Source organism: Meles meles, chromosome 2, assembly GCF_922984935.1.
Source record: "Meles meles chromosome 2, mMelMel3.1 paternal haplotype, whole genome shotgun sequence".
Classification (NCBI taxonomy): Eukaryota; Metazoa; Chordata; class Mammalia; order Carnivora; family Mustelidae; genus Meles; species Meles meles.
In genome coordinates, this window is record NC_060067.1 from 68,585,819 (window position 1) to 68,610,012 (window position 24,194).

The 24,194-nt window shown below is 50.3% G+C and overlaps 1 protein-coding gene across 3 annotated transcripts in view; it reads right to left on the reverse strand.

The window, feature by feature from the left end:
- The window catches only part of RNF4 (ring finger protein 4), a 37,493-nt gene extending 14,231 nt beyond the window's left edge, over positions 1 to 23,262 (reverse strand). The window contains exons 1-6 of one of the 3 annotated variants that reach the window (XM_045993342.1): positions 23,112 to 23,262; positions 22,743 to 22,960; positions 6,354 to 6,525; positions 5,224 to 5,303; positions 2,670 to 2,784; positions 753 to 832 (exon numbers count right to left, since the gene is read on the reverse strand). In XM_045993342.1, coding sequence (XP_045849298.1) covers positions 753 to 832; positions 2,670 to 2,709 — 120 coding nt within the window. In that variant the 5' untranslated portion in view covers positions 2,710 to 2,784; positions 5,224 to 5,303; positions 6,354 to 6,525; positions 22,743 to 22,960; positions 23,112 to 23,262. Of the gene's footprint in view, positions 1 to 752; positions 833 to 2,669; positions 2,785 to 5,223; positions 5,304 to 6,353; positions 6,526 to 6,633; positions 6,774 to 22,742; positions 22,961 to 23,111 lie in introns of those variants that run through there. The other 2 variants (XM_045993326.1, XM_045993334.1) reach the window with 2 other exon arrangements.
- Between the last annotated feature and the right edge of the window lie 932 nt (positions 23,263 to 24,194).

The window sequence follows — 24,194 nt, forward strand, 5'->3', positions numbered from 1 at the left end:
ACAGTGCTCAAGAGGCATCCTGGAGAGGCAGACACTGCCTTAAGGTGCAGGTCTATGGGCTGAGCGGCCGCCCGAACCCACACACAGGTGCGGGCCCCCATGCTGTGAGGCAGGTCTCCTTCGCCGAGGGCCAACACGGGTAAGTATGCTCTCTGTGAGGGGCCACAGCTGGTGCCACAAGCAGCTTCCCAAGCCCCATCGTCCCTGGAATCAAGGAGGGACGCAGGGTGCCTGCACCCTCCAAGGCAAGCTGCTTGTGTGCCTCCAGAGCCCCTGGCAGCAGTGCTGGCAGTGCTAAGCAAGCATTCTCATCCCCACTAGCTGGGAGGGTGCAACTCACACCTAGTGGGCACCACTGGGTACCCGGCACTCAGATACAAGGTGACTCCTGACCCTCCCAATACCCTACTGGCACGCAGAGCACATCCCCCCATTCAGAGCGAATGAGCCCAAGAACTTGCTGGAGGTCACACAGCTGGTATAAAGTGCAGAATAGGCAACTCTGGGGGCTATCCCCAAACGGCTTCAGTGCCAGCAGGCCAGGGTCACATAGATATATGTACTGTGTCCACAGGAAACAAAGCCCTAACAAAGGATTTTCCGGAAACACTTTCTATCTTGGGCTCTATCTAGTCACTGAATGTCTCAGTTTCTTCAGCACAAACCGTAACCTGTGACCAGCACCTTCAGAAGCTGGTGCTGGCTAAGGGCCCACAGCCAGGAGGGATCACCCGTTCCGCTCTGACACTTACCACGACAGAGTCATTGTGAGTCAGGTCAACAACCACAGGCTCTAACGATTCACAGGTGAGATCCACTATTTCGTCTCCGGCTTTAAAATAAAGCATTTTAACAAACATTAGCAGGAAAGTAACGGCATAACGCTCAAAGCTTCATTAAATGATTAAAAATGGAGCACGGGCTTATACCAAACTAAAGCCCTCTCAAAGTATAGAATGCAGAGCATCAGGTCCAGTACCCTTTCAGGGGTGACAGCCAAAGAACGCCGTTTCAGAATTCTGAGTGGAGGCCTGTGGTTTACAACTACACCAAGGAGAGGGGGTCATGTTTGTGCACACGCAGACCTCATCCCCTGTAGCCTCACACTGTCACACAACTAGGCCTCAGTGCCCCCACCTGCCCCTGCACAGGAGAGAGGCAGGGATCTACCTGAGAGTACCGGGGGACATCTGGGGAAAGGACCAGGCATGCTCACCTCAGGGCCTTTCTCTTTGGCATGGACCTGCCTTAAACCTCCTCCTCAAGGGTGACGCTCGCCCTCAGACAGACGCTCGCCTCATCAGACTCAGCTCTGCACCCTCATCAGTGAGACAGTCATCTCTGTGTGGCTCTCAAGCAGGACAACACGGTGGTGTTTACTGATCCCTTGAACTCCCAGCACACCAGACTGGGCTCGGCCTGTTCCTTTGCGTGCCTCTCAGCCCTAGGATCTACTGTGGTGTCCTCGTGAGCACAGGACAGACTGGGTAGAAGCACTTCTCCATGGCAGGTAAGAATGAACCACAAAGGACTACTTCCATTTTTATGAACTAAAAAAAGATTTACGATCATTTTTGCTTCTATTATGGCACAAAAAACATATGAGAGTAGGATTTTTAGAAGTAGTACTTGTTTGGGGACAGTAACTCGTAATACATTTAGCAATTCAAATTTGCTTTATTTTATTAAAAAAGAGTCACAGGAGTAAAACCCACAATATATCAGAGATGCTGAGTGTAATTTATACAAAATGACCTCGTCCTTTTTAAAAAATAGTCCGTATACTGATATAATCTAAGTCATAGAGCCGCTCTCCTTCTGGTGGACTTAATTTCTGGCTCTCACAAACAGAAGCCACAATCCCACAGGCCGTGTGTGCACAGTCTGGCTTCTGCCTATATCAACTCCCTCTAGCACAGGTGGCTCTCTCCAGAGAGATGCCTTCTGGGGGAGATTCTGTGTCTCAATGAAAAAGTGAAAAGGGGGCGCCTGGGTGGCTCAGTGGTTTAAGCCGCTGCCTTCGGCTCAGGTCATGATCTCAGGGTCCTGGGATCGAGCCCCGCATTGGGCTCTCTGCTCTGCAGGGAGCCTGCTTCCTCCTCTCTCTCTGCCTGCCTCTCTGCCTACTTGTGATCTCTCTCTGTGTCAAATAAATAAATAAAATCTTTAAAAAAAAAAAAAAAAAAAGGAAGAAAAAGTGAAAAGGAAAGCTGACGACTTCAGGAGGCCAAGCGAACTGGATGTACAGTTTCAAATCAAAAAGATGGGCCCAGGGCAGTCTCATCTCCCCAGCCGCACATTCCAGGAAGGTTAAATGGTTAGCCCTCCTAAGCAGTTGTCAAAACCCATGGAAGTCTTACACCACCAAAGAGGGCAGGTCTTGCTCAAAGTCAGCTTTCAGTTTTGAGTGGCAGGTGAGTCTGAGACTGTGTAGGTCTTATAAAGACAAGGACAGCCGCTAACTGGTGTGCAGTAAGTGTTAACTAACAGGCACTGAGCTAAGCATTGACTTAATGACAACTCTACGCAGGGGGATTAGGACAATTCCATTTGGGAGGGTAATGGGAGGCTCAGATGGTGCGGCTTGCACAAGACCCCATGGCTGGGCCCACCGACGCACACTGCACCACTCCAGCATCCCGTGGTCATGGCATTCCCGGCGATCTTACCACTTTCTACAAGTTCTATGGGCTCTGCTTCCAAGGCCATCTCAGGGGTGGAGGCTGCTTCCCGAGTTCGCTTCTGGGCTTGTCTAGAGTTTACTGTGCCACCACGACGCTTTCTCTGAGGGTATCCAGGGAAAGAAACAGTCTCATGAGCTTCCGAATGATACAACTTCAAGAAGAATAAAAGGTCAACATTGGAATGGCTCAATTCATCAACAAGAGTAAGGACCATGGGGCACCTGGGTGGCTGTCAGTTAAACGTCTGCCTTCGGCTCAGGTCATGATCCTGGGGTCCTGGGATTGAGCCCTGTGTTGGGCTCCCTGCTAAGTGGGGAGCCTGCTTCTCCCTCTTCCTATGCCCCTCCCCCAAGCTTCTCTCAAATAAATTTAAAAACCTTAAAAAAAAAAAAAAAAGTAGAAAGAGTAGGAGACCAGTGAGGCAACTTGAGGTAATGGGTCCTTTCAAAACTTGACATTCTAGGAGCACCTGGTTGATATAATCGGTTAAGTGTCTGACTCCTGATTGTGGCTCAAGTCATGATTTCAGGGTTGTGAGATGGAGCCCTGCATTGGGTTCTGTGCTGAGTGAGGAACCTGCCTGAAATTCTCTCTCCCTCTGTCCCCTCCCCTCTTTAAAAACAGTAACAACAAAACCAAAACTTGACATTCTAGAACACTGATTATTTAAAGAGAAATAATCCTAAACATACAGTGAATATAAACCCTATAAAGTAAAACTTCTGTTGTATCGAACTATTGGTCTGTCAAAAGTACCTGACATACACACTATACTACACAACTCCACAGAATCCTCTGACCGAGGTTAGGACTTGGCCAGAAACCCCTTCTTTTCACTAAAAGTCACCAAGGAGGCTTGGATGTGTATTTGGCCTCACTGAGGCCTTTTTGTTGTTTCAACCCCAAGACCCTCAGTTTCCCACGTTTCCATCCACTGTAGAAAGTAGGTCTTGTCTTTGGGAATCCATCAACATTTAGGATACTCATCAGTGCAGCTCACACCCTCACAACCATGGCCCTGAGCTCAAAGAACCAAAGTTCCCAGTGGCCACCCAGGAGCCCTGCCTTCTAGAAGGCTCAAGCCCTCAGCCAGCAGATGTGCAGTCCAAACTTTCCATGCCAGCTGCCCCCCCACACCCTTGGGCCCTGGCTTCCCAGCATGCTCTGGCACTTCTGACCAGGCTATCCCTGAAACGCAGGGGGAGAACGTGCCCCATACAGCTTTCCTCAAAGGAGAACCAACCGCCCACCTTACCCTGTCACCTTGTTGTTCCCACCCCGCATGGCCCCAGCCAATTCCGGCTCCCTGTGTTTCTGGTTCTCACTGCCACTGAGCGCACTGATTCTCAGAACTGGGTGAGCCGGGGTGGCAACTTCTTGGCACTCAGAAGTGCTGAGTACTGAGCACAGACACAGGAGGCCAGCACCACCCGACCTCCTTGCATGCCATACTAAGTACTACGTCCCCAGAAACTCTGGAAGGACGGACACTGCTGGCGAGATGTGCACAAGACCTAAGGGCACCCACCACTCAGCACAACACGTGCTGCCCAGGCAAGAGAGAGACACCTGACTCTTGCTGTATTCCAGCCGTGCCTCAGCACCAAATGGCAGCTTAGGGAGTGTCGGAAATTAAGATTTGGGTTTAGCAACTTTCCGTGGATCTAAGGAGCAGGGAACCACCCCACGAGGGCCCACGGACAAGGGGCCACAGTAGTTCTAAGTTCTCCTGCCAGGAGCTGCTCTGCCTGTCCAGGGAGCTGCCACTCCAGCCTCAGCAGAGTCTATGGCCCAGTGTCTACTGGCGGCCCAAGCTGCCACCAGAAGACCAAGGCTACTTGAGCTTTCCCCCTTTCTCTCTGAAGTTGTCCTTCTATTTCACTTCCTCTGCAAAGGACCACATATTTCTTAGGAGATACTGCTAAACAGGACCCTTCATGCCCTGCCACAGCCACCTGCATGGTTTCTGGTTCCCACCTAGGGAAGCAAGCAGCAGCCATACACCCCGACCAAAGTCTATGTGCTGGACTCAGAATACCCCGCAATGGGCACTAGAGCAATGTATGCTCTCAAGGCTACGACCCCTACCCTACACCCCACAGCAATCCTCTTCCCCAGCAGCTCTCTCGTCCCTTCCATGACTGGACTACCCAGTCCTCCCTCTCCTCACTTGGCCAATTCTTACACAGCTTTCAAAAACCTATGCAAATCTGGCCTCCATTATAAGGCTATCCCTCACCCTCCCAGGACAACCATCTCAGGATTCAGTACCAGCCCCCCAGCCCCCCACCACCCCACCTCCCTCTCCATCCACATTCCCCAGAGGGCAAGGGTGCAGGGGACTGCTAGCTCAGGGCCAGCTTCCATAGACCCTAGAACACTGGCAGACATTTTCCCCACTGCCCTGCACTAGCAGGAGAGGGTCACAGCTTTCAGTTCAAACTGACCATGTAAGTGATTTATGCCACTCCGAGGAAGTTTAACCAATTTCTTCACAGTCAAGTAAGAGGTTACATTGCTCTGTCTAACCAGATCCTACCTGGGCAAGGCATGGGCTTCAGAGAGAAGGTGCCCAGACTCAGGACGTCTGTTTCCTTACAAGTGAGTTGCAGGGGCAATCTGCAGACAAGGAGCCAAGGTAGGAAGTCACCTGCCTTTTAAAGGGGCAGGTCCAGGGAAGCAAAGGCCCTTTTGTATAGAAGTATCAACAGCAGGCTCTGAGCACACGAGGGACTGGGACTGGTCAGGATGAGGAGCACCCGGGGACAGTGAATGGAAGCTACAGGGTTTCTATGGCAGTTCAGTCTCACCCTGCCTGCACACGCACGGCACCTCTGGAGCCTGGGGAGAGAATACAAGGCTGCCGTTTCACAGCTGGGCCACCTGATATGAATCAGTATCTCAGAAAACAGCTGTTTTGAGTTTAGATCATCCGAGCAATTTGTTCAGCAGGGAATAAGCTACAGAGGGAGACTGTCAGGCAATCTTCTCTGGAGCTCAAGGGGCTCCAGGGAACACCTGTTATAAGGCATGGCCTCTGCAGTCTGATGAAAGCTCACAACATATGTACCGACTTTAGTCACTGGGCGTAAGAAAACTCTCACGAAGGATCATTAATTACCACTATGCTCATACTGGGCCAAAAACTACACAGGGGAAAGGAAAGAGAAGGGAAAATGGACACTAGGTTGTAAAGAATTCAATAAACCAGGGCACTGGCATTTCCAGGACACTGACAGCTGCTCTGGGGACAGAAAATTTCTGAATCCGCAGCTATTACTTTGTCTTTAGGACACCACCCAAAACAGCAGACTCCTCCAGATAACTACGTCTGTAGCTGCCCTCAGCCCTGAACACTTTCCTTCAAGAACAAGGGTTACTTAGAGCACCTTTATGATACTCTCATTGACGTGCCATAAGGAATAAGGTAGCTGCCTAGCTTAGAAAATAAAAATCACAAGGGGGCACCTTGGTAGTGCAGTCGGTTAAACGTCTTACTTCGGCTCAGGTTGTGATCTCAGGGTCCTGGGATCAAGCCCCATGTTGGGCTCCCCACGCAGCGTGGAGTTTGCTCCTCTGCTCCCCCACCCCCACTCCTAGGCACATTCTCACAAATAGGTAAAACAATAAAATCTTTAAGAAGAAAATTCAGAAGTTGATAAAACTCACAGTACTCATTGTGCTCTTTGACTCCACCCTACAGAGAAGGAAGGAACCTATACAGAGGTTAGCAAGGAAGCTGAAAGTTGCTTGCTCTCAACTTCTTACACCGGTCGATTACTCATCCTCTGGTGAGCATAGCCATTTGCAGCCAAGTAGATATTTCCAGTATCTTGAAGTCCTGAAAAACATGGAAATTCAAGTGATAAATGCTCCCATCTGCATCATCAATAACAAAGCGCAGTCTGACCCTTTACGAGTATTTCGCTTAATACTCCATGCAACTCACGTGCTTGCTTGCGGGTTTTCTTGGGAAGCTAGCCCTCTTATAGAGCACTGGGCCACCGGGTCCCAAAGCCCAAGCTCAGACCCGTTATGCCACCACCTGCTCTTCTTTCTGGCTTTTCACACCCTTCCAGAGTCCTGTGCCAGCTGCTGAGAAAAGGCAAGAGAATTTGAACTGCCACACATAACCTCGTGGACTCCTTGCAACCAGGAGGGCATGGAGGTTCTGAGGCCAGAGCAGAGAGCCCAGGTCCTTTGGCTCTTTCCACAACTTCACTGCTGCCCTCTGGAGGAGCTGATAATTTAAAGAAGGAGACCAGAGTCACCTGCCCTGATTCACCCTGCATGCCTAGCTGAGACTTCTGTCACTGGCAACAGGCAAGTCAGGTAGAACCAAGAAACTGTGGACTGGGAGGCTAAGTGGGAGGTTCCAGGAAGGGCAGACAAAGCAGCAAGTGAAGAGGCTGCTAGAGAACTGAAAGGCCCTTGGATTTCAAGGGCCTTCCACTGGGAAGCGGCAGCTACCTATGTTAAGTTCAGTGTCAGAGATGCAGTGGAAAAGGGAGCACATGAGAAGCAAAAACATGGGAGTCAGAAGCCAGGAGTCAGGGTGTCATCAGGGTAGAAGGGGCAAAGCTGGCTTAAGCCCTGAGCACTGGGCAAGGTTGAGGGACTCAGGGAGAATCAGAACAAGGAGGAGGCTCTGCAGTCACCCACCCTGGGCAGTAGTGCTCTGGACAAGGACAGGGGTTCTCAAACTTCTGCACCAGCCTCAGCAGGTCTGGGATGGGACTCAAAATTTTGCCTTTCTCACAAGTTCTGAGGCAGTGCCGGTGGTGTTGCTCCCAAGGTCCCACCACAGGAACCAGTGGACTAGGACAAGGGCCCTGGACAGAAGTAGGCCTACCTGAGAGGCACGAAGATGGCAGGAAAGACAGGACCCCTCTTGAGTCCATCCGCCCTGTCATTCCTGCAGCTGCTACCTCCTCCTATCAGATCTCCCGCCTCCCAATGCCCCTTCAACCCTACCACCAGCACAGCTTTCTAACACACACAGCGGACCACAGAGCGCAAACAGCTAGGACTGGTCAGGCGCCTCCAAACCCCTACTTGTGCCCTTGAGCTAAGCACCAAACTCTGCGCCCCATTTCTAAGACGACAAAACAGCAGCACCTATCACAGCAGGTGTGTGAGGACTATGGGGGCTGGCAGAGCACCCGGACCGGTGCTACACAGTCTAAAGGCTCGATGGCTGTGGGCTGCTGTGGCTGACTCACTCCTCCAGCACCGCCTGGGGCACAGCTCCACCCCTCTCCAGCCTCAGGGCCATCAGGACTGCTCCAGCTACTAACACAACACACCCAGACTGGTGGAGGGAGGGAGTGCTGGCAGACAGCTCGGTATTGTAACTGGGGTACAGGAGCTAGGGGTAAGGAAACACACAGGCAGAGGCCAGAAGGTTTTTCAGAAGCCTTCCTGACCCTCCCCAGCCCCAGCCCGGCCTTTTTTCCCCCAGAGAAGCCCCTCTAAAGGAACTACCCAGCCAGCTGAGCCTCCTCCTCTATTACCTGGTGGTCTGCATGTGTCCACATCTGCTCCCCTGGCACCTTGTTTTCCACTGTGACCCTGGCTGCTTCACAGGGATGACCTCTTCACAATGTCACTCTATGGGGCACGTGTGGCTGGCAGGCAGCATGACATCTCCTGACGCCCACACCACAGGGCAGCAGGTGCTTCCACTCAGACCGCACACATGTTCCCAAAGCAACACCTCAACTGGCAGGCCTTCCGCAGAGACTGGCATTCTGGGTAGGGGCTCGGGCTGGAAGGGACCAAGACCGCCCTCCTGCTTTGAATGGAGGGGGAGGTGCCCCGACAGCCTCTTAGGACTCACAGACCACCAAACTTTTTGGATTCTAATATCTGTGGATGTTTCTGATTCCAAGAAGTATCTTACATTTGGGTATATATGCATGATGTAGCTACTTTGTCAAAAGTTATCCTTCTTATCTACCTCATGGTGTGTCTCAGAATTGACAATCTTTGATAAAAATGTCACTGGCAGAGAAGGATATCCATCTGTTGAACAATGGGAAATAATTTAATGCACAACCCTGGGTTTGCCATAAGCCTCTTCCCTCCCACTTGGTTAATTCTTAGGCTTTCAAACATGGTTGTTAAGATTTAGCCTATGACTGTCCCAGAGGCACCCCAACTCCTTGGCCTGCACACCTTCTCTACTCTCCAAAACCCTCCTCCTGCAGCCCCAGCAAGACCACTTGGGAGCTCCCCTGGTGCGTTCTCATGCTCCATGCCCAGGCCAGTCCAGCAATCCGTTCCAAATGCATTTGCTTCCTTTGGTTCTAGTAAGAGTTAGTGGTCAGAGGGCACAGAAGTTGGAAGGCTGGCCTTAGGGAAATCTACCAAGGGGCTGGATTTCACCAGAAAATGGAGGTGGGAAGAAGAGGGCATTCCCAGATCAGTGCGGGGACATGGAAATGCCATGTCTGAAACCAGGGTTGCAGGAAAGGTAGCCTTCACAGACTACAAAGTGTTCTGGATACTGCAGGGGATAGAGGCCATCAGAATAACAATACGACTAACCACAGCTGAAGCCCAGACATTCCTTGTACTATGTGCAAAATACTGCTTTCTAACACAGTTCATGTAATAGTTCCATCACCCAATAAGGGGAAAGGTATTATTAAGGTTACCATTTTACATTTTTAAAGATCTGAGAAAGAGAGAGCACACGCCCGCACACACACACACAAGCATGGAGGCAGAGAGAGGACAGCGAATCCCAAGCAGACTCCGTGCTGAGCACAAGCCCAACGTGGAAATCAACCTCACAGCCGAGATCAGGACCTAAGCTGAAACAAGAGTCAGACACTTAACCGAGCCACCTAGGCACCCTAAGATTACCATTTAACCTGCCCAAAGTTCAGGACTACAGTGGCATGGATTTAAACCAGGACTGTGTGACAACAGAACCCACACTATTAAATAAATCCCATGCCAGAATCAAATGTATTATTGTAGAAAAAATTTGGAAAATGGATGTTTTCCAGGTTTTCAAATTTACTTCGTGCAGGGAGAAAGTCCTTCCAACAATAATACCATCACTCCATCTCAGCAGATGGGCCACGATCCTTTGGTTTCCAAGGCAAACCCTGTAGTTATTCAGCATGTCCTAAGTGTGAGGGCAGGGCACAGTCTACTTTGTACCTAGCTAATCCTGTGTGCTGACACTCATGTTTACTGAAGCAATCAATGAAGAGATGAGAGTGGGGTTGGTGAATGGCGTCCCTGCCACTGAGAAAAGACCCAGGGTAGCTCATGGGTCTGGGAATGGCCTGAGGCTAGGAATTCCTAAACCTCTGATAGGAGGGTAAGGACAATTCACACCAAGTTATCTAGCTAGTTAAAGCGCAGGACTGGGGAACCTGGGTGGCTAAAGTCTGTTAAGCATCTGCCTTTGGCTCAGGTTGTGATCCTGGGGTCCTGGGATCGAGTCCCATGTCAGGCTTCCTGCTCAGCGGGGAGTCTGCTTCTCCCTCTCCCTCAAATAAATAAAATCTTAAAAAAAAAAATAAAAAAAGAAAGAGAAAGAGCAGGAGTGACACAATAACTGAACCAGGGAAGGGAGAAAACAACCAGGTTTTGAGGGTAGACGGTTTTAGTCTAAGAAATGCTGCCTATGGAATATCCAGGTAGAAAGGTGTGAAGGCAGCCGCAACACTCAGAGGAGAGATAACTGGAGTAGAGGAAGAGATTTCAGAATCTGTGTGTAAAACTGGGGAGTCAAGTAGAGCAAGACGAGCCTCTGAAAAAGAATAAAAAGTCAGAGAAAGCTTTGAGAGAACCTTGAAGGCACTCGTCAGACAAACCCGGCATATCAAGGAAGTAGCAGCAATCAACAGGCAGAAGAGCTAGAGTGAGGCCAGTGAGGCGGCCACAGGAAGCCAGCCACTGGTGACCCAGCAAGTGCAGGCCCAAAGTGATAGGAGTTACTCAAGAAACAAACATGGTGGGGAGCGTCTGGGTGGCTCAGTTGGTTGGGTGTCTGTCTCCCGCTCAGGTCATGGTCCCAGGGTTCTGGGATCAAGTTCTACATCCGGCTCCCTGCTAAGCGGGGAGCCTGCTTCTCCCTCTGCCTGGTGCGTGTTCTCTCTCTCTGACAAATAAGAAAAGAAAAAGAAAAACCAACCAACCAATCAACCAACCCAGGTGGTAGTGGGGTGCACAGAAGGGAAGAACGCCCTAGATGAGGACTGTGTGGGCTGCGTGAGAGAAGAAAATACAGTAAAGATGAATGGCTGGATCATAACTTGCCTCCTAACCCACATCTCAAGTGCAGGACAACCAGAGGTTTCAGAGATCTGTGTTTAGAGATCCTGTCACCTGTGTGCTCTGATGACCGATGGGAGGCTGAACAAGTCGGAAGGCAGACCATGAGGAAGTAGGGAGACCAACAGAACCCCAGGCAAGAAGAAAGCTGTGTGGCTCGGAGCAGGCGGTGGCAGAGCATGAGAGGCCAGACTGCCCTTCAGGAGGGAGCTAATGAGGCCAGTGCAGACTGAACGGTCCACTCAATCATTCTATCGCTGTCAGAGATGAGGTTTTTCCCATGAAGTCATCACAAACACTACAGAGGATGACCCCCCAACTCTACCAAGAGTGACACATGTCATCATGTATGTGGTGCATGTCTACAGACAAAACAGCTAGAAACAGTTGGGCAGGCAGGAAGCAGGAAGTATGGGACTGGAGCTGGTTCTCCAGCAACCGAGGAAAGGGACTAGTCTGCAGAGTGCCCAAAGGAGATCTAGGATGAGCAGTTCTGTCCAGCCCAGGCACAAGGAGCCCTCCCTCAAGACATGCAGGGTAGCCAAGGCTGACACAATTAACCACAGACAGCTGAGACCTAACTCTCCACATGGGTTCCACAATCGCCAAGCAATCATTTTTTTTTTTTTTTAAAGATTTTATTTATCTGACAGACAGAGGTCACAAGTAGGCAGAAAGGCAGGCAGAGAGAGAGGGGGAAGCAGGCTCCCTGCTGAGCAGAGAGCCCAATGTGGGGCTCGATCCCAGGACCCTGAGATCATGACCTGAGCCGAAGGCAGAGGCTTAACCCACTGAGCCACCCAGGTGCCCCTTGCCAAGCTATCTTGATTCTTAGGTGGCTCCTTGTCCGTCCGTCCTTCCTTCCTTCCCTCAACATTTTTTTATTTGGGAGAGAGAGTGAGTATGTAAGCACGAGCAGGGGAAGAGGGAGAAGCAGACTCCCCGCTAAGCAGGGAGCCTGAGATCATAACCTGAGTGGAAAGCAGCCGCCCAACCAACTGAGTGACCCAGGTGCCCCTCTCTGTACATCTTCTTTTCTTTCTTTTTTAAATTTTATTTATTTATTTGAGAGAGAGAGAGAGATCACAAGTAGGCAGAGAGGCAGGCAGAGAGAGAGGGGAAAGCAGGCTCCCTGCCCGGCAGAGAGCCCGATGCGGGGTTCGATCCCAGGACCCTGAGACCATGGCCTGGGCCAAAGGCAGAGGCTTAACCCACTGAGCCACCCAGGCGCCCCTCTGTACGTCTTTCTATGGAGACAGATGATGTGCAATGACAAGGCAGTTCTCATTATAAACTCATAAATGGTCACTCTGAGACACATAGGCAGTCTCCTGTGAGTCTGAAAGAGCTAGCCAGGGCAACCTCTCTATACCAACATGATTAAAGCAGATAGAAGCAAAAATCTATAAAATTTCATCAGGAAATGCCAATTTATCAGGTACTGGCTAGTATGATTGCCTATCCCACAGATCCCCTTCTAAAACCATAAACACATAATCATTACCAAGCACTTCCCTAAATGGAATTTCAAAAGTAGAATTACAAAACGTGTTAAAAAGGAAGACTATAGGGGCACCTGGGTGGCTCAGTGGGTTGAGCCTCTGCCTTCAGCTCAGGTCATGATCTCAGGGTTCTGGGATCCACATCAGGCTTTATGCTCCGCAGGGAGCCTGCTTCCCTGCCTGTCTCTCTGCCTGCTGTCCTGCCTACTTGTGATCTTTCTCTGTCAAATAAATAAATAAAATCATAAAAAAAAAGACTGTATTAAAGACTGCTGTATATTGCCCAACTACTTTTTTTTTTTCTCTCAAAGACTTTATTTGAGAGTGAGAGAGAGACTTTATCTGAAAGACTTGGGGAGGGGCAGAGGGAAAGGCAGAAGCCAACTCCCTGCTGAGCAGGGAGCCCGCCCAGGAGGCAGGGCTTGATCCCAGGACCCTGAGATCCTGACCAGAGCCAAAAGCAGACACTTAACCAACTGAGTCAACCAGGAACCCCCCCACCCCCACCCAACTACTTTTGTAAAAAATACCCAAAGCTGGGGTGCCTGAGTGGTTCAGGTGGTTAAGCGTCTACCTTCAGCTCAGTTCACAGTCCTGAAGTCCCACACCAGGCTCTCTGCTCAGTGGGAAGTCTGTTTACCTTCTCCCCCTTCCCCCTCTCATGTCTTTGGTGCACACATACGCTCTCTCAAATAAATAAAATCTTAAAACAAAAACAAAAACAATAACCCAACCCAAGGCTGTTGGCAATGTACCATCGCCCAGTATAGCCTGCCCTCCTGGGGAAGTGAGCATGAGCTTTAAAAGTTGCCAATAAACTTTCACATCAAAGCTTTTTTTTTTTTTTTTTAAGATTTTATTCATTTATTTGACAGACAGAAATCACAAGTAGGCAGAGAGGCAGGCAGAGAGAGAGAGGGGGGAAGCAGGCTCCCTGCTGAGCAGAGAGCCTGATAAGGGGCTCGATCCCAGGACCCTGGGATCATGACTTGAGCCAAAGGCAGAGAGGCTTTAACCCACTGAGCCACCCAGGTGCCCCGGTCAAAGCTTTTTTTAAAAAAAGTAAGCTCTACTCCCAAAGTGGGGCTTGAACTCATGACCCCGAGATCAAGAGTCATGTTTTCTACCAACTAAGCCAGCCAAGTGTCCTTCCTAAGCTTTTTATTTTTAAGATTGTTTTATAAGAGAGAGTATACATGATGGGGTGGTGCAAAGGGAGAAGGCAAGAACCTTAAGCAGTTTCCCCACTGAGTACGGAGACCAACACCAGTCTCAATCTCACCACTCTGAAGTCATGACCTGAGCAGAAATCAAGAGTTCAGACACTTAACCGACTGAGCCACCCAGGGTCCCCCTCTGCAGAAGCTATCAACCTATCTAATCTATTTATTATTAATTTTTAAAAAGATTTTATTTATTTGACAGAGAGACAGCAAGAGAAGGAACACAAGCAGAGGGAGGGGGAGAGAGAGTTGGAGAAGCACGCTGCCCACCGAGCAGAGAGCCCGATGTGGGGCTTGATCCCAGGGCCCTGGAATCATGACCTGAGCCAAACAGAGGCTTAATGATTGAGCAATCCAGGCGCCTCTGGCCTGGCTTTTTAAATGAACCTTGATGTCACTCTCACATCAACAATCAGGCCTTAGTACTTAAGAAAAATATATACCTCTTGCTTGTCATACAACTGAGGATGCATGGTAAAGAGCCAGCAAACGTGTGGCTGGCTGTACAAGCCAAGGGGAAAATATCCCTTATCTTTGCAGCTCTTTTGCAAAACAATGATGCAGAATGAAAGTGCCCAGTATTGTTGTTCCTAGCACCCTGGAGACAACCCTGTTAGCCTTTTAATTCATGATTTCCAGGTACCTGCTCTAGATCCGGCACCTCTCCAGGGACCAGAAATGCAGCAGTGAACAAAGAGAGACACTTACCGAGTGCATATTCTAAGTGGAAAAGGCAATCAGTAAGTTATGTAATAAATAGGTCAGAAGAGCCAGAAACTGCAGCTCTTTCTACAAGTGGTAAGTGCTAGGGCGCCTGGGTGGCTCAGTTGGTTAAGCCTCTGAATCGACTTCATTTCAGCTCAGGTCATGATCTCCTCAGTGGTAAAATCAAGCCCTGTCTGAGCACTGCCTCAGGCCCCGTGCTCCATGGGGAGTCAGCCTGAAGCGTCTCCCTCTGCCCCTCCTCTCACTTGCTTGCCCTAAATTAACTAAACAAAACTTAAAAAACAAGCAAATGGTAAGTGCTTGATAAGAGCAAAGAAAACTTAATCTCTAGAAGAACTGAAACAAGTGTTTCCAGCTCTCAGTAAGACTTCAGTCATTTCCAGGAAAGACTTGCTTGGTAGGATGTAGCTAATCACTCTACTTAGCCTTAGAGGGGGCTGAAAAGCCAGCACAGGGTCTCCTCCCAGTTATTTATTCCCAGAGGAGGCTCAGCAGCCTTGACTACTGGTCTCTCCTGAGATTTTTGCAGGAACTAGATGAAAGAAATTGACAAAAAAAAGAAAGCAACAGACTAGGCTTGGAGAGACAGTACCTGGGTCTTTCCCAAATTTATCTTATGACCCTGATGAAATCATGCCCAGCAATCAGCAAAGTCCCAGAGACCTGAAACGAGTATCAGAACCAAGGGGCCATCACACCTGCTTGGCAGTTTATCAAGGGAAATTCTTTTCTTTTCTCCTAACACAGGGCCCATCAAGGACAGCCTTTTGTTTCTACTAGAAAAAAAGAACAGCTGTCCGGATACTGAGATGGGTCTACTTCTGTGATTCAGGCCTTGAGATGCAAGGGTCAAGAATTAGGAGGGAACGTCAGTTTTTCAAAAATCTATGAAAAAAAAATCAATAAAAAGATTATTATTGAACCTTAAAAATAAAATTCTGACAGACTCCAACATGGATGAACACTGAAGACATGCTTGGCGAAAGAAGACGCAATAGGACAAATATTGTATAACTCCTCTATTAGAGGTACTGAGAGCCATCAAATTCAGAGACAGAAAGTGGAATGGTGACTGCTAGGGGCAAGTAAGAAGGGAGAACAGGGAGTTACTGTTTAATGAATACATAAGTTTCTGTCTGGGAAGGTTAAAAAAAAAAAGTTCTGCAGATGGATGTGGTGATGGTTGCACAAAACCGTGAATTTACTTAATGCCTTAATGAACCCCTGAAAGTGGTTCAAATGATCTGTTATATGTTTTACCACAACCAAAAATTAAAAATAAACTTCACCTAATATTCTTTTTCTAGACATTTTAAATAGCCAAGGTTTAGTCAATTACTCAGAAATGCTCTGCAGTGGACACGGACCCAGAAACATCTGTAAGGAATTAGCTTATAGCAGGATCTCAGTCTCTCCCATCCATGCCCTGGGATGCCCGGGACACACCTATGTTTCCAACACAGCCAAAGCAGACCCGGGCTCCTCCTCTTCACAAAGAAACTGTTCTTACAAATTTCTCTATAGTTTCACATGCAGGATTATAAGGAACTCCCTCCAAACACTAGATTGATGTGTCAATGAAACCCCTAGGAGGGGACACCTTCATTCTGTAGCAGCAGTGTCTGATAAGGTTTTATCACTAACTGATTTGGAGGATCTTATCTTCAAGACAAAAAGCTTTGCAGGACAAACGAAAAATTCAACAAAATAAAAAGACAGCCAACGAATCTGAGAAGATATTTGCAAATGACAGATCAGAGAGCTAGTATCCAAAATCTATAAACAACAGACTCAACACCCAAAGAACAAACAATCCTATCAGGAAATGGGCAGAGGACACCAACAGACATTTCTGCAAAGCAGACAAACAAATGGAAAACAGACACATGAAAAAATGCTCAACATCACTCAGCATCAGGGAAATACAAATCAAAACCACAATGAGATGCCACCTCACACCAGCCAGAATGGCCAAAATTAACGAGTCAGGAAACGACAGATGTTGGAGAGGATGTGGAGAAAGGGGAACACTCCTACACTGTTGGTGGGAATGCAAGCTGGTACAGCCATTCTGGAAAACAGTATGGAGGTTCCTCAAAATGTTGAAAACCCTATGAACCAGTGACTCCACTACTGGGTATTTACCTCAAAGAAACAAATGTAGTGATCTGAAGGGGCATATGCACCTTTATAGCAGCAATGTCCACAAGAGCCAAACTATGGAAAGAACCCAGATGTCCACTGACAGATGAATGGATAAAGAAGATGTGGTATACACACACACACACACACACCCAGGAATATTATGCAGCCATCAAAAAATTGAAATCTTGGGGCGCCTGGGTGGCTCAGTGGGTTAAAGCCTCTGCCTTCGGCTCAGGTCATGATCCCAGGGTCCTGGGATCGGGCCCCGCATCGGGCTCTCTGCTCCTCAGAGATCCTGCTTCCTCCTCTCTCTGCCTCCCTGCCTACCTGTGATCTGTCTCTCTCTCTGTCAAATAAATAAGTAAAATTAAAAAAAAAAAACAAAACACACACAAAAAATTGAAATCTTGCCATTTGCAATGACGTGGATGGAACTAAGAGGGTATTATGCTAAGTGAAACAAGTCAATCAGAGCAAGACAATTACCATATGATCTCATAAATCTGTGGAATTTAAGAAACAAAACAGAGGATCATAGGAGAAGAGAGGAAAAAATAAAACAAGACAAAACCAGGGAGGGAGACAAAGCATTCGAGACTCTTAATCATAGTAAACAAACTGAAGATTGCTGCAGGGGAAGGGAGTGGGGGATGGGGTAACAAGGTAATAGACATTAAGGACTGCACACACAATGCAATTGAGTACTGAGTGTCATGTAAGACTAATGAATCAATGACCTCTACCTCTGAAGCCAATTAATACATTATATGTTAATGAACTGAACTTGAATTTAAAAAACAAAACAAAAACAAAAACAAAACGTGGATACAAGGGAAAAAAAAAGAAACAACCAGGAAGGTGTCAAAAGATACCAAATCCAACCAACTCCTTTGTATAAGGGCTCTGGGACACCCTCAAAGTGAAACTGAATGGCTCTCTCCACCTCTCTGACCCCTAACCTAATTCAAATTTCTTTAAGATTTTATTTATTTGACAGACAGTGATCATAAACAGGCAGAGGTGCAGGCAGAGAGCCCAACTCAGGGCTCGACCCCAGGACCTTGAGATCATGACCTGAGCCGAAGGCAGAGGCTCAACCCACTGAGCCACCCAGGCGCCCCTAACCTAATTTTTTTTCAGCCTTGGTGGCCTGGTGATACAAACAAGGTAATTCCTGGAGGCCAGGAGCAGGGGTGTGTCACAAAGGAAACCTATGGATCTATCCTTCCAGAGGCTGAAAAGATATCAAAGACCAATGAAGCGTATCAACCTCTGGTGCCAAGGCCATCAACAACTTCGAATCAACCTCAGGTGCCAAGGCCATCAACAACTTCGCCCTTTTCCCTGGGACAAATGCAACTCACAGGGGGCAGGCATTCGGGTCTGTGTGGATAGTGCCTGAACACAGAGCCTACCAGAAAAAGCCACCTAGGAGGCTCAGATGCTTGTACTGAATCATGAACCTGGTGGGGGTGTGTGTGGAACTAAGAGCAGCCAAGGCACAGGCCCTGAAGGGGGGGGGGGGCAGGTGGTCAGAGGCTTGCAAATGTGATTCCATGGTCTATAGGACAGCAGGGAGTCACAGAGCAGTGCCAGGCAGTGGCAGCTCCCTCATTTGCATACTTGGCTGGTCTTAAACAGCCTTCCCCCAGGGATCCTCAGCACAAGTCCTTCCCTTCACCCCAGGGCAGATGCACAGGTGGGTTGGCTAAAGAATGCATGGACCCTGTCACCAAAGGGCTCGCCAAACCCAATGCTCTAGAGACACCAATCTTGGCAGTGGGATCCCATACCTGGGCTTGTGAGCTGCAGAAGCCCTAATCCAGAACCTCAATTCTTCTCCGACACTCTACCTAGGAAGTAAAATAGACATCAATGGTCCTCGGCCTCCAGGACAGCTGGGATGCTTCATGAAGTACAGCAGACTCCCAACTATGAAGGTAATGCTCTAACAGAGATGGAAAAGGGGCCGGGGAAGTTAAAAGGCTTCACATGGGAGCTTAAAAAAAGTGACCAGGCTCCAAAAGGCCCCCCAAAATTGCAAATGCTCCCAAAAGATCACATCCATCACCTTCAGAGTAACCTCCCTTCCCTAACCCAGTGCAAACCCTTCTGGCCTTACCTGAAGTTACAGACATGTGTATTCCTAAAATACACCACACAAAACAAAAAACCCCACAGGACTTATGGGAAAACAAAGAAATTAGGGGTACGACACTAAAAACCTTTGTCAACGTCACACGCACACACACAAGTTAAGAACCTAACAGAAGGGAAGCATGCTTCTGCACATGTTAAATGGTGAGGAGATGCACGAATACTTTACACGGTTTGCAGTTTTTGAGTTACTGGGAAATAGGGAGAATTTTTTTAAACAAAACATGTGTAAGGGTGTGGCTCATACCACATAGTCATTGAGAGAGCTGGGGGATGCTTGAGGTGTGTACTGTCTTGTCTACAGTCTACGTGACTTGACTTGGCTCAGTTCAATTTTCTGTATTCGTCCAGTAGTTCCTATAGGTGAAATTATAATGCACAGCAAACTCAAAATCCCCATTATGTTCAAACTGTTCCTAGTATATAAATCCTGTTGGAACAAATCATGCTTCCAAACAAGTGTTTAAAGCAGAACTGACTATACTTTATTCTGGTACTCTGGCTGTCAGTCTCCTCCTAATACCAGGCCCATAATCTGATCCACGTAGTCCCTTTGTCTGAAAGGGACCCATACCTGCTCCTGCTCATCCTTCAAGACCTACCTCACAGGTTCCTTACATTTCTCCTGCTACTCCTGGTCCTAATCTAACCATTTTTTCTGTACTCAATGTGGTCAACCTGACTTCAAGGCCAATATTTACTGGAGTGTTCCCTTCTCTTAGCACAAACACGGTGACTACATAAATCATAACTTTCTTCCACTGAAATTAAATGATCAAGGTGCGCCTGGGTGCCTCAGTCGGTGAAGCATCTGCCTTTGTCTCAGGTCTCCCTCTGTTGCCCTCCTCCCCATGCTCTCTAATAAATAAAATCTCTAAAAATTAATAAAATTTTTTAAAAAAGAAATTAAACTATCAAGCTCATTAGATGCTTCACAGAGATGGCAAAGACTACTTTGAGGTGAAATAAAGGATGAAAAGGGGATATAGAGCCTTACATTGCAAGTAAAAATACAGTCGCCATCAGGAAACAAAGGAAGACTTACAAACAGATCATCACCATGGGAGAAAAGGAAAGAATATCTCATCTCCACAGACATAACGGCTAGAACGGATCTTAGTGTTGTGAGTCTGAGCCCCCTATTGGGTGTAGACATCCCTCCAGAAAAGCCTTAGGGTCATAATTTCATTTTACACAAGGAAACTACTATTTTGAGACATTTTCAGGTCTTTCCTACCCTGCATGGTGTAGATAGGAATAATAAACTTGACCACCTTTGTTTATACCTGGGGAAAACAGCCCTTCCAAAGTTAATTCTGTAGCAGCACTCTACAGCCCTCTGACTTTGAGATGCAGAAGCATCTGTGCTGTGGGCCTTCCTCCTCAGAGAGGAAACCTTAAAATGCCTTGCTCTACAATCCCCAAAGCCCTGCAGAGAAACAAGCTAGTTAGGAGAGTTAAGTTACAAGAGCATATATGTCAATTATCCCTCAAGAATGAGAGTCAGTCCTGTCACATCTACAGGAACCAGCTAACTCGAGGACAGTGAAAGAAGTACATAAATCATTTCAAAATAAGACACTAATAACATACACACACACAAAGAACATACAAAGCTATGTTCATGCAGCATAAAACCAATTAACTCCTGCACATATTTGCATTCAGTAGCACCTCAAATCTTTTCCAGAAACTGGCAGGGGTATAAACTACTGGACATGAACTTTGCAACACCTTTTTAAGTAAAAATCCAGTGAAGAACTCCCACAACTGGCAATCACTGGCCCGAGTTTGGTCCCCACTCCTCACCATGGTCCAAGCCATACTTTTCTCTGCCTAACTGGTCCAGAGGCCACTAGTCTCACCCATCTTTCTAAGCCATCCTAACAGTATGGTGATTAAAAAAAAAAAAAATAATGCAAATCTAACCATGTTACTTCCCTGTTTAGAACTTCATTTAGTGATCTTCCCCCACGTTGTCTTAACATAAACTCTGAATTAACTTGGGGCACAGGAAACACTTTCTGTGACCAGGTTCCTGCTTACCTCTCCAGTCTCATCTCTCCCACAGTTTGTATTTCAAACTCAGGGAATTTCCCTCACTCCCTCCACCCACCCTCCTCAGTTCCACGTGTAGTTGTACCATGCCTGTTCTGTCCGTGGCAATACCCTAAGCAGAAAGCTTGGCACACAGAAGACTTCAAAACTGTGCTGACTTAGAATTTTTAAAGTATCCACACTCAAAGGGGGTGAAAAAAAAAATCTTATTCTTTTTATGATCAAACCATAGCTACCTATACAGTACATAAAAAGACCTACAGTATTTAAGAAGCATTAACATTTCATGGAGAGGGCAATTAAGAAAACTAAAAAACGTCAGGGGAGGTCACTGGGGAGAAAAAAGGTTAATAAACACTGTATTAAAATAAGATTTTAAAATCTGAGTTGGAAGCTCACGTTCAGGCAATACAAAACCAGCAACACCACCTCTTTCTACTTGAATGTTCCCATTTCACCTGCAGCTCAGATAAAACTGAACCCAATATGTCTCCCCACACACCACCAGTTAAAGCGATTCCCTTGAACGTCTCTGTCCATCACTAGTGGTCCCCAAACTCCCGGTCACTGAACTTAAAGGCCTAGACCTGCACCCAAAGGAAAGCGAGGTTCCAGGCCGGCTCTGCCGTCACCTAGGTAGCCGGCCGCACGACCTAGGGCACACCTCCTGTCTCCCCAACCACCCCGCAGCTTCGGCTGGGTGCAGGACCGCAGGGCTCAAACCCTAGGTCCGCCTCCGAGACCTTAAGCAGAAGCAGGACGAAAGTGTGACTGTAAACGTCGATGGGCAGGGACAAGAAAAAGATAAAAGCCAAAGCCACACAAAAACGGCTCCCGCGGGGAAGTCCGACACTGAACTCTACTCTTCTCCCTGAACGGGTCAAAGGGCAGACAGCGGTGCTCCCCAAGCCTTGTGCTCCGGATCTCAAGCCTCCCCCGAGCCCCCGCTGGCTCTTCAGGCTCCGGGCGCAGGCGCCCGAGCCGGTGCAGGCGCCCGAGCCGGTGCAGGCGCCCGAGCCGGTGCAGGCGCCCGAGCCGGTGCAGGCGCCCGAGCCGGTGCAGGCGCCCGAGCCGGTGCAGGCGCCCGAGCCGGTGCAGGCGCCCGAGCCGGTGCAGGCGCCCGAGCCGGTGCAGGCGCCCGAGCCGGTGCAGGCGCCCGAGCCGGTGCAGGCGCCCGAGCCGGTGCAGGCGCCCGAGCCGGTGCAGGCGCCCGAGCCGGTGCAGGCGCCCGAGCCGGTGCAGGCGCCCGAGCCGGTGCAGGCGCCCGAGCCGGTGCAGGCGCCCGAGCCGGTGCAGGCGCCCGAGGGGCGGGGCCGGCCGCAGGCCTCCGCGCTCCAGCGCCCTCCCCACCGCCCCAACGACCGGAAGCGAAGGACCTACTAAGCTCAGACCCGGGTGGGCGCCGCCCGGGCCAGCCCCTGCCGCCCCCAGCGCCGTCAGCCCAGGAAGCTCGGCCCCGCGGCCCGGGCGCACTCGCAGGCCCGCGATGGCGGGGCGGCGGCGCGAGCACACAAAGGAGGCGGCGTCAGCGGGGAACAAAAACCTGGCCGGGGCCTCCCCTGAACGCCCCGCACAGGCCCGCGCCCGGGGGCGACTCCCGGCGTGACCTTGGGCGCGTCCGTCCCCCTCCCCAGCCCCGGCTTCGCTGGCTTCGCTACACCCGAGACCCGCGGCCGCAGGCCGCCGGGGCAGCCGAGGCTCTGGGCGAGGCGCTCGCACGTCGGTCCCCCTCGCCGAGCCGGGCCCGGACGGCCACGCGGACAGCGGGGCGTGGCCGGAGGGCGAGCGGGGCCGCGGTCCCGAGGGAGGGCAGCCGGGCGTCCGGCCCGAGCTGGCTTGGCCACGCTACGGCGGGCCGCCGCGCCGCGGGCCTCCACAGGCCGCGAAGCCGTCCGAACCCCGCATCCGCCCGGCCGTGGCTGGCCGCTTGCTCTCCGCGAAGCCTGACTTACCGGGAGCGAGTTTGGTGCGGCAGGAGGCGCCGCCGACGCACTCTGGCGAGAAAGCACCCCCGGAAGCCACCGAGGAGAAACCCTCAAGCAAGACGCCGCCGCCTCCACAGCGACCCACTTCCGCTCTTGAGGCCTGGGCTCCACCCCCTGCGCACTCTCATTGGCCGTCGTCTCCTCGACTCCTGCGGTCTACCGGTCCAGGAGGTAAGTTTTCAATCCTATAGGCCAAAAAAAACATCTATTACCGCTTTGAAATGCGCTTCTTTCCGGCCCCGCCCACGCCCGCAAGCTCGAGCTCCCGCCTTCCCGCGAGACTCGCGGCTTGCACGCTCTCTCGGCGCGCAAGGGCTCTCGGTAGTTGTAGTTTACTGGGCGACTGCGGCTGTGGGCTCCCGTCGTTCTGAGGCGACTGCGCAGAGCTGGATGTTATCTCTGGCCCGCGGTCCGGCTCCGGCGGCCCAAGTTCCCCTCCTGTTAGCGTGGCCTTGGTGAGCAGTGGCTCCGGAGTCTCTGCTGTCGGCCAGAACCCGGGCCCGAATCTGCACCAACTCCGTGGCGCCCACGACTCGGCGTGCCAGGCTCCGGGCCCGGCTTCTGGTGCCGGCGATCCCCGACCGCCTTCCAGGCTGGCGGCGAAGACCAGAGGGACGCACAGCCTCGCCCGTCTGCGGGGGCCCGGAGGAGGCACTTGGGCGGAGCCTCTGGGAGGGCTCCCTGGAGGAAGCGACCTCGGACCTGCGACCCGAAAGGGCCGGAAGGGAAGAGGGCGGTCTCAGGAGAGGGATCCGGGGTGCGCAGAGATAGGCCGGCCTGTCCAGGAGCCCTCAGGCCGCCCGCGGTGCGAGGAGCAGAGCGGGGGAGCAGAGCCGGGAGATTAGCCCTGTGGACGGACCTAATCTCGGCCTGAGTCTGGGTTATCCCGAGGGCAGTGGATATGAAGAAGTTGGACCCCTGTGTGAGTCCCTGTGTGAGTCCACTGCGGCCAGGACTAGTCCTGGGAAAGGCCACGACGCGGGCAGAGGCCGGAGCGTTCTGGGGCCTCGGGCCTAACTGCGGGCTCTGGACCCCACCTGCCTGAGTGTGAATCCCAGCTCTTCCGTCTGAGCAGGTCTCCCCAGTACCCTCACCAGGCATATGGGGAGAGTAACAGTCCAGTGCCTGCTTCAGAGGGGTCAGTGGGGGGAGGGAGGACCCCACACAGGACATCACAGGTGCATACCGGGCAGAACCTCAGCGGAGAAGCGGGCGGTGGGTGCCTGGAGTTGAGCAGCCCGAACTGCACTTGGATATGGATTTGGCAATAGAAGCCTAGCTTGTCCCTCCTGTTCTGAAGGAACCCAGATCCAGACCACCGCCGTCATGACTGCTCCCCAGACATCCTCAGAAAGGCTGAAAAATAGGTTTAGACTCTACATGTATAAATGAAGTTTAAAATGATAAGGGGGGGGGGCG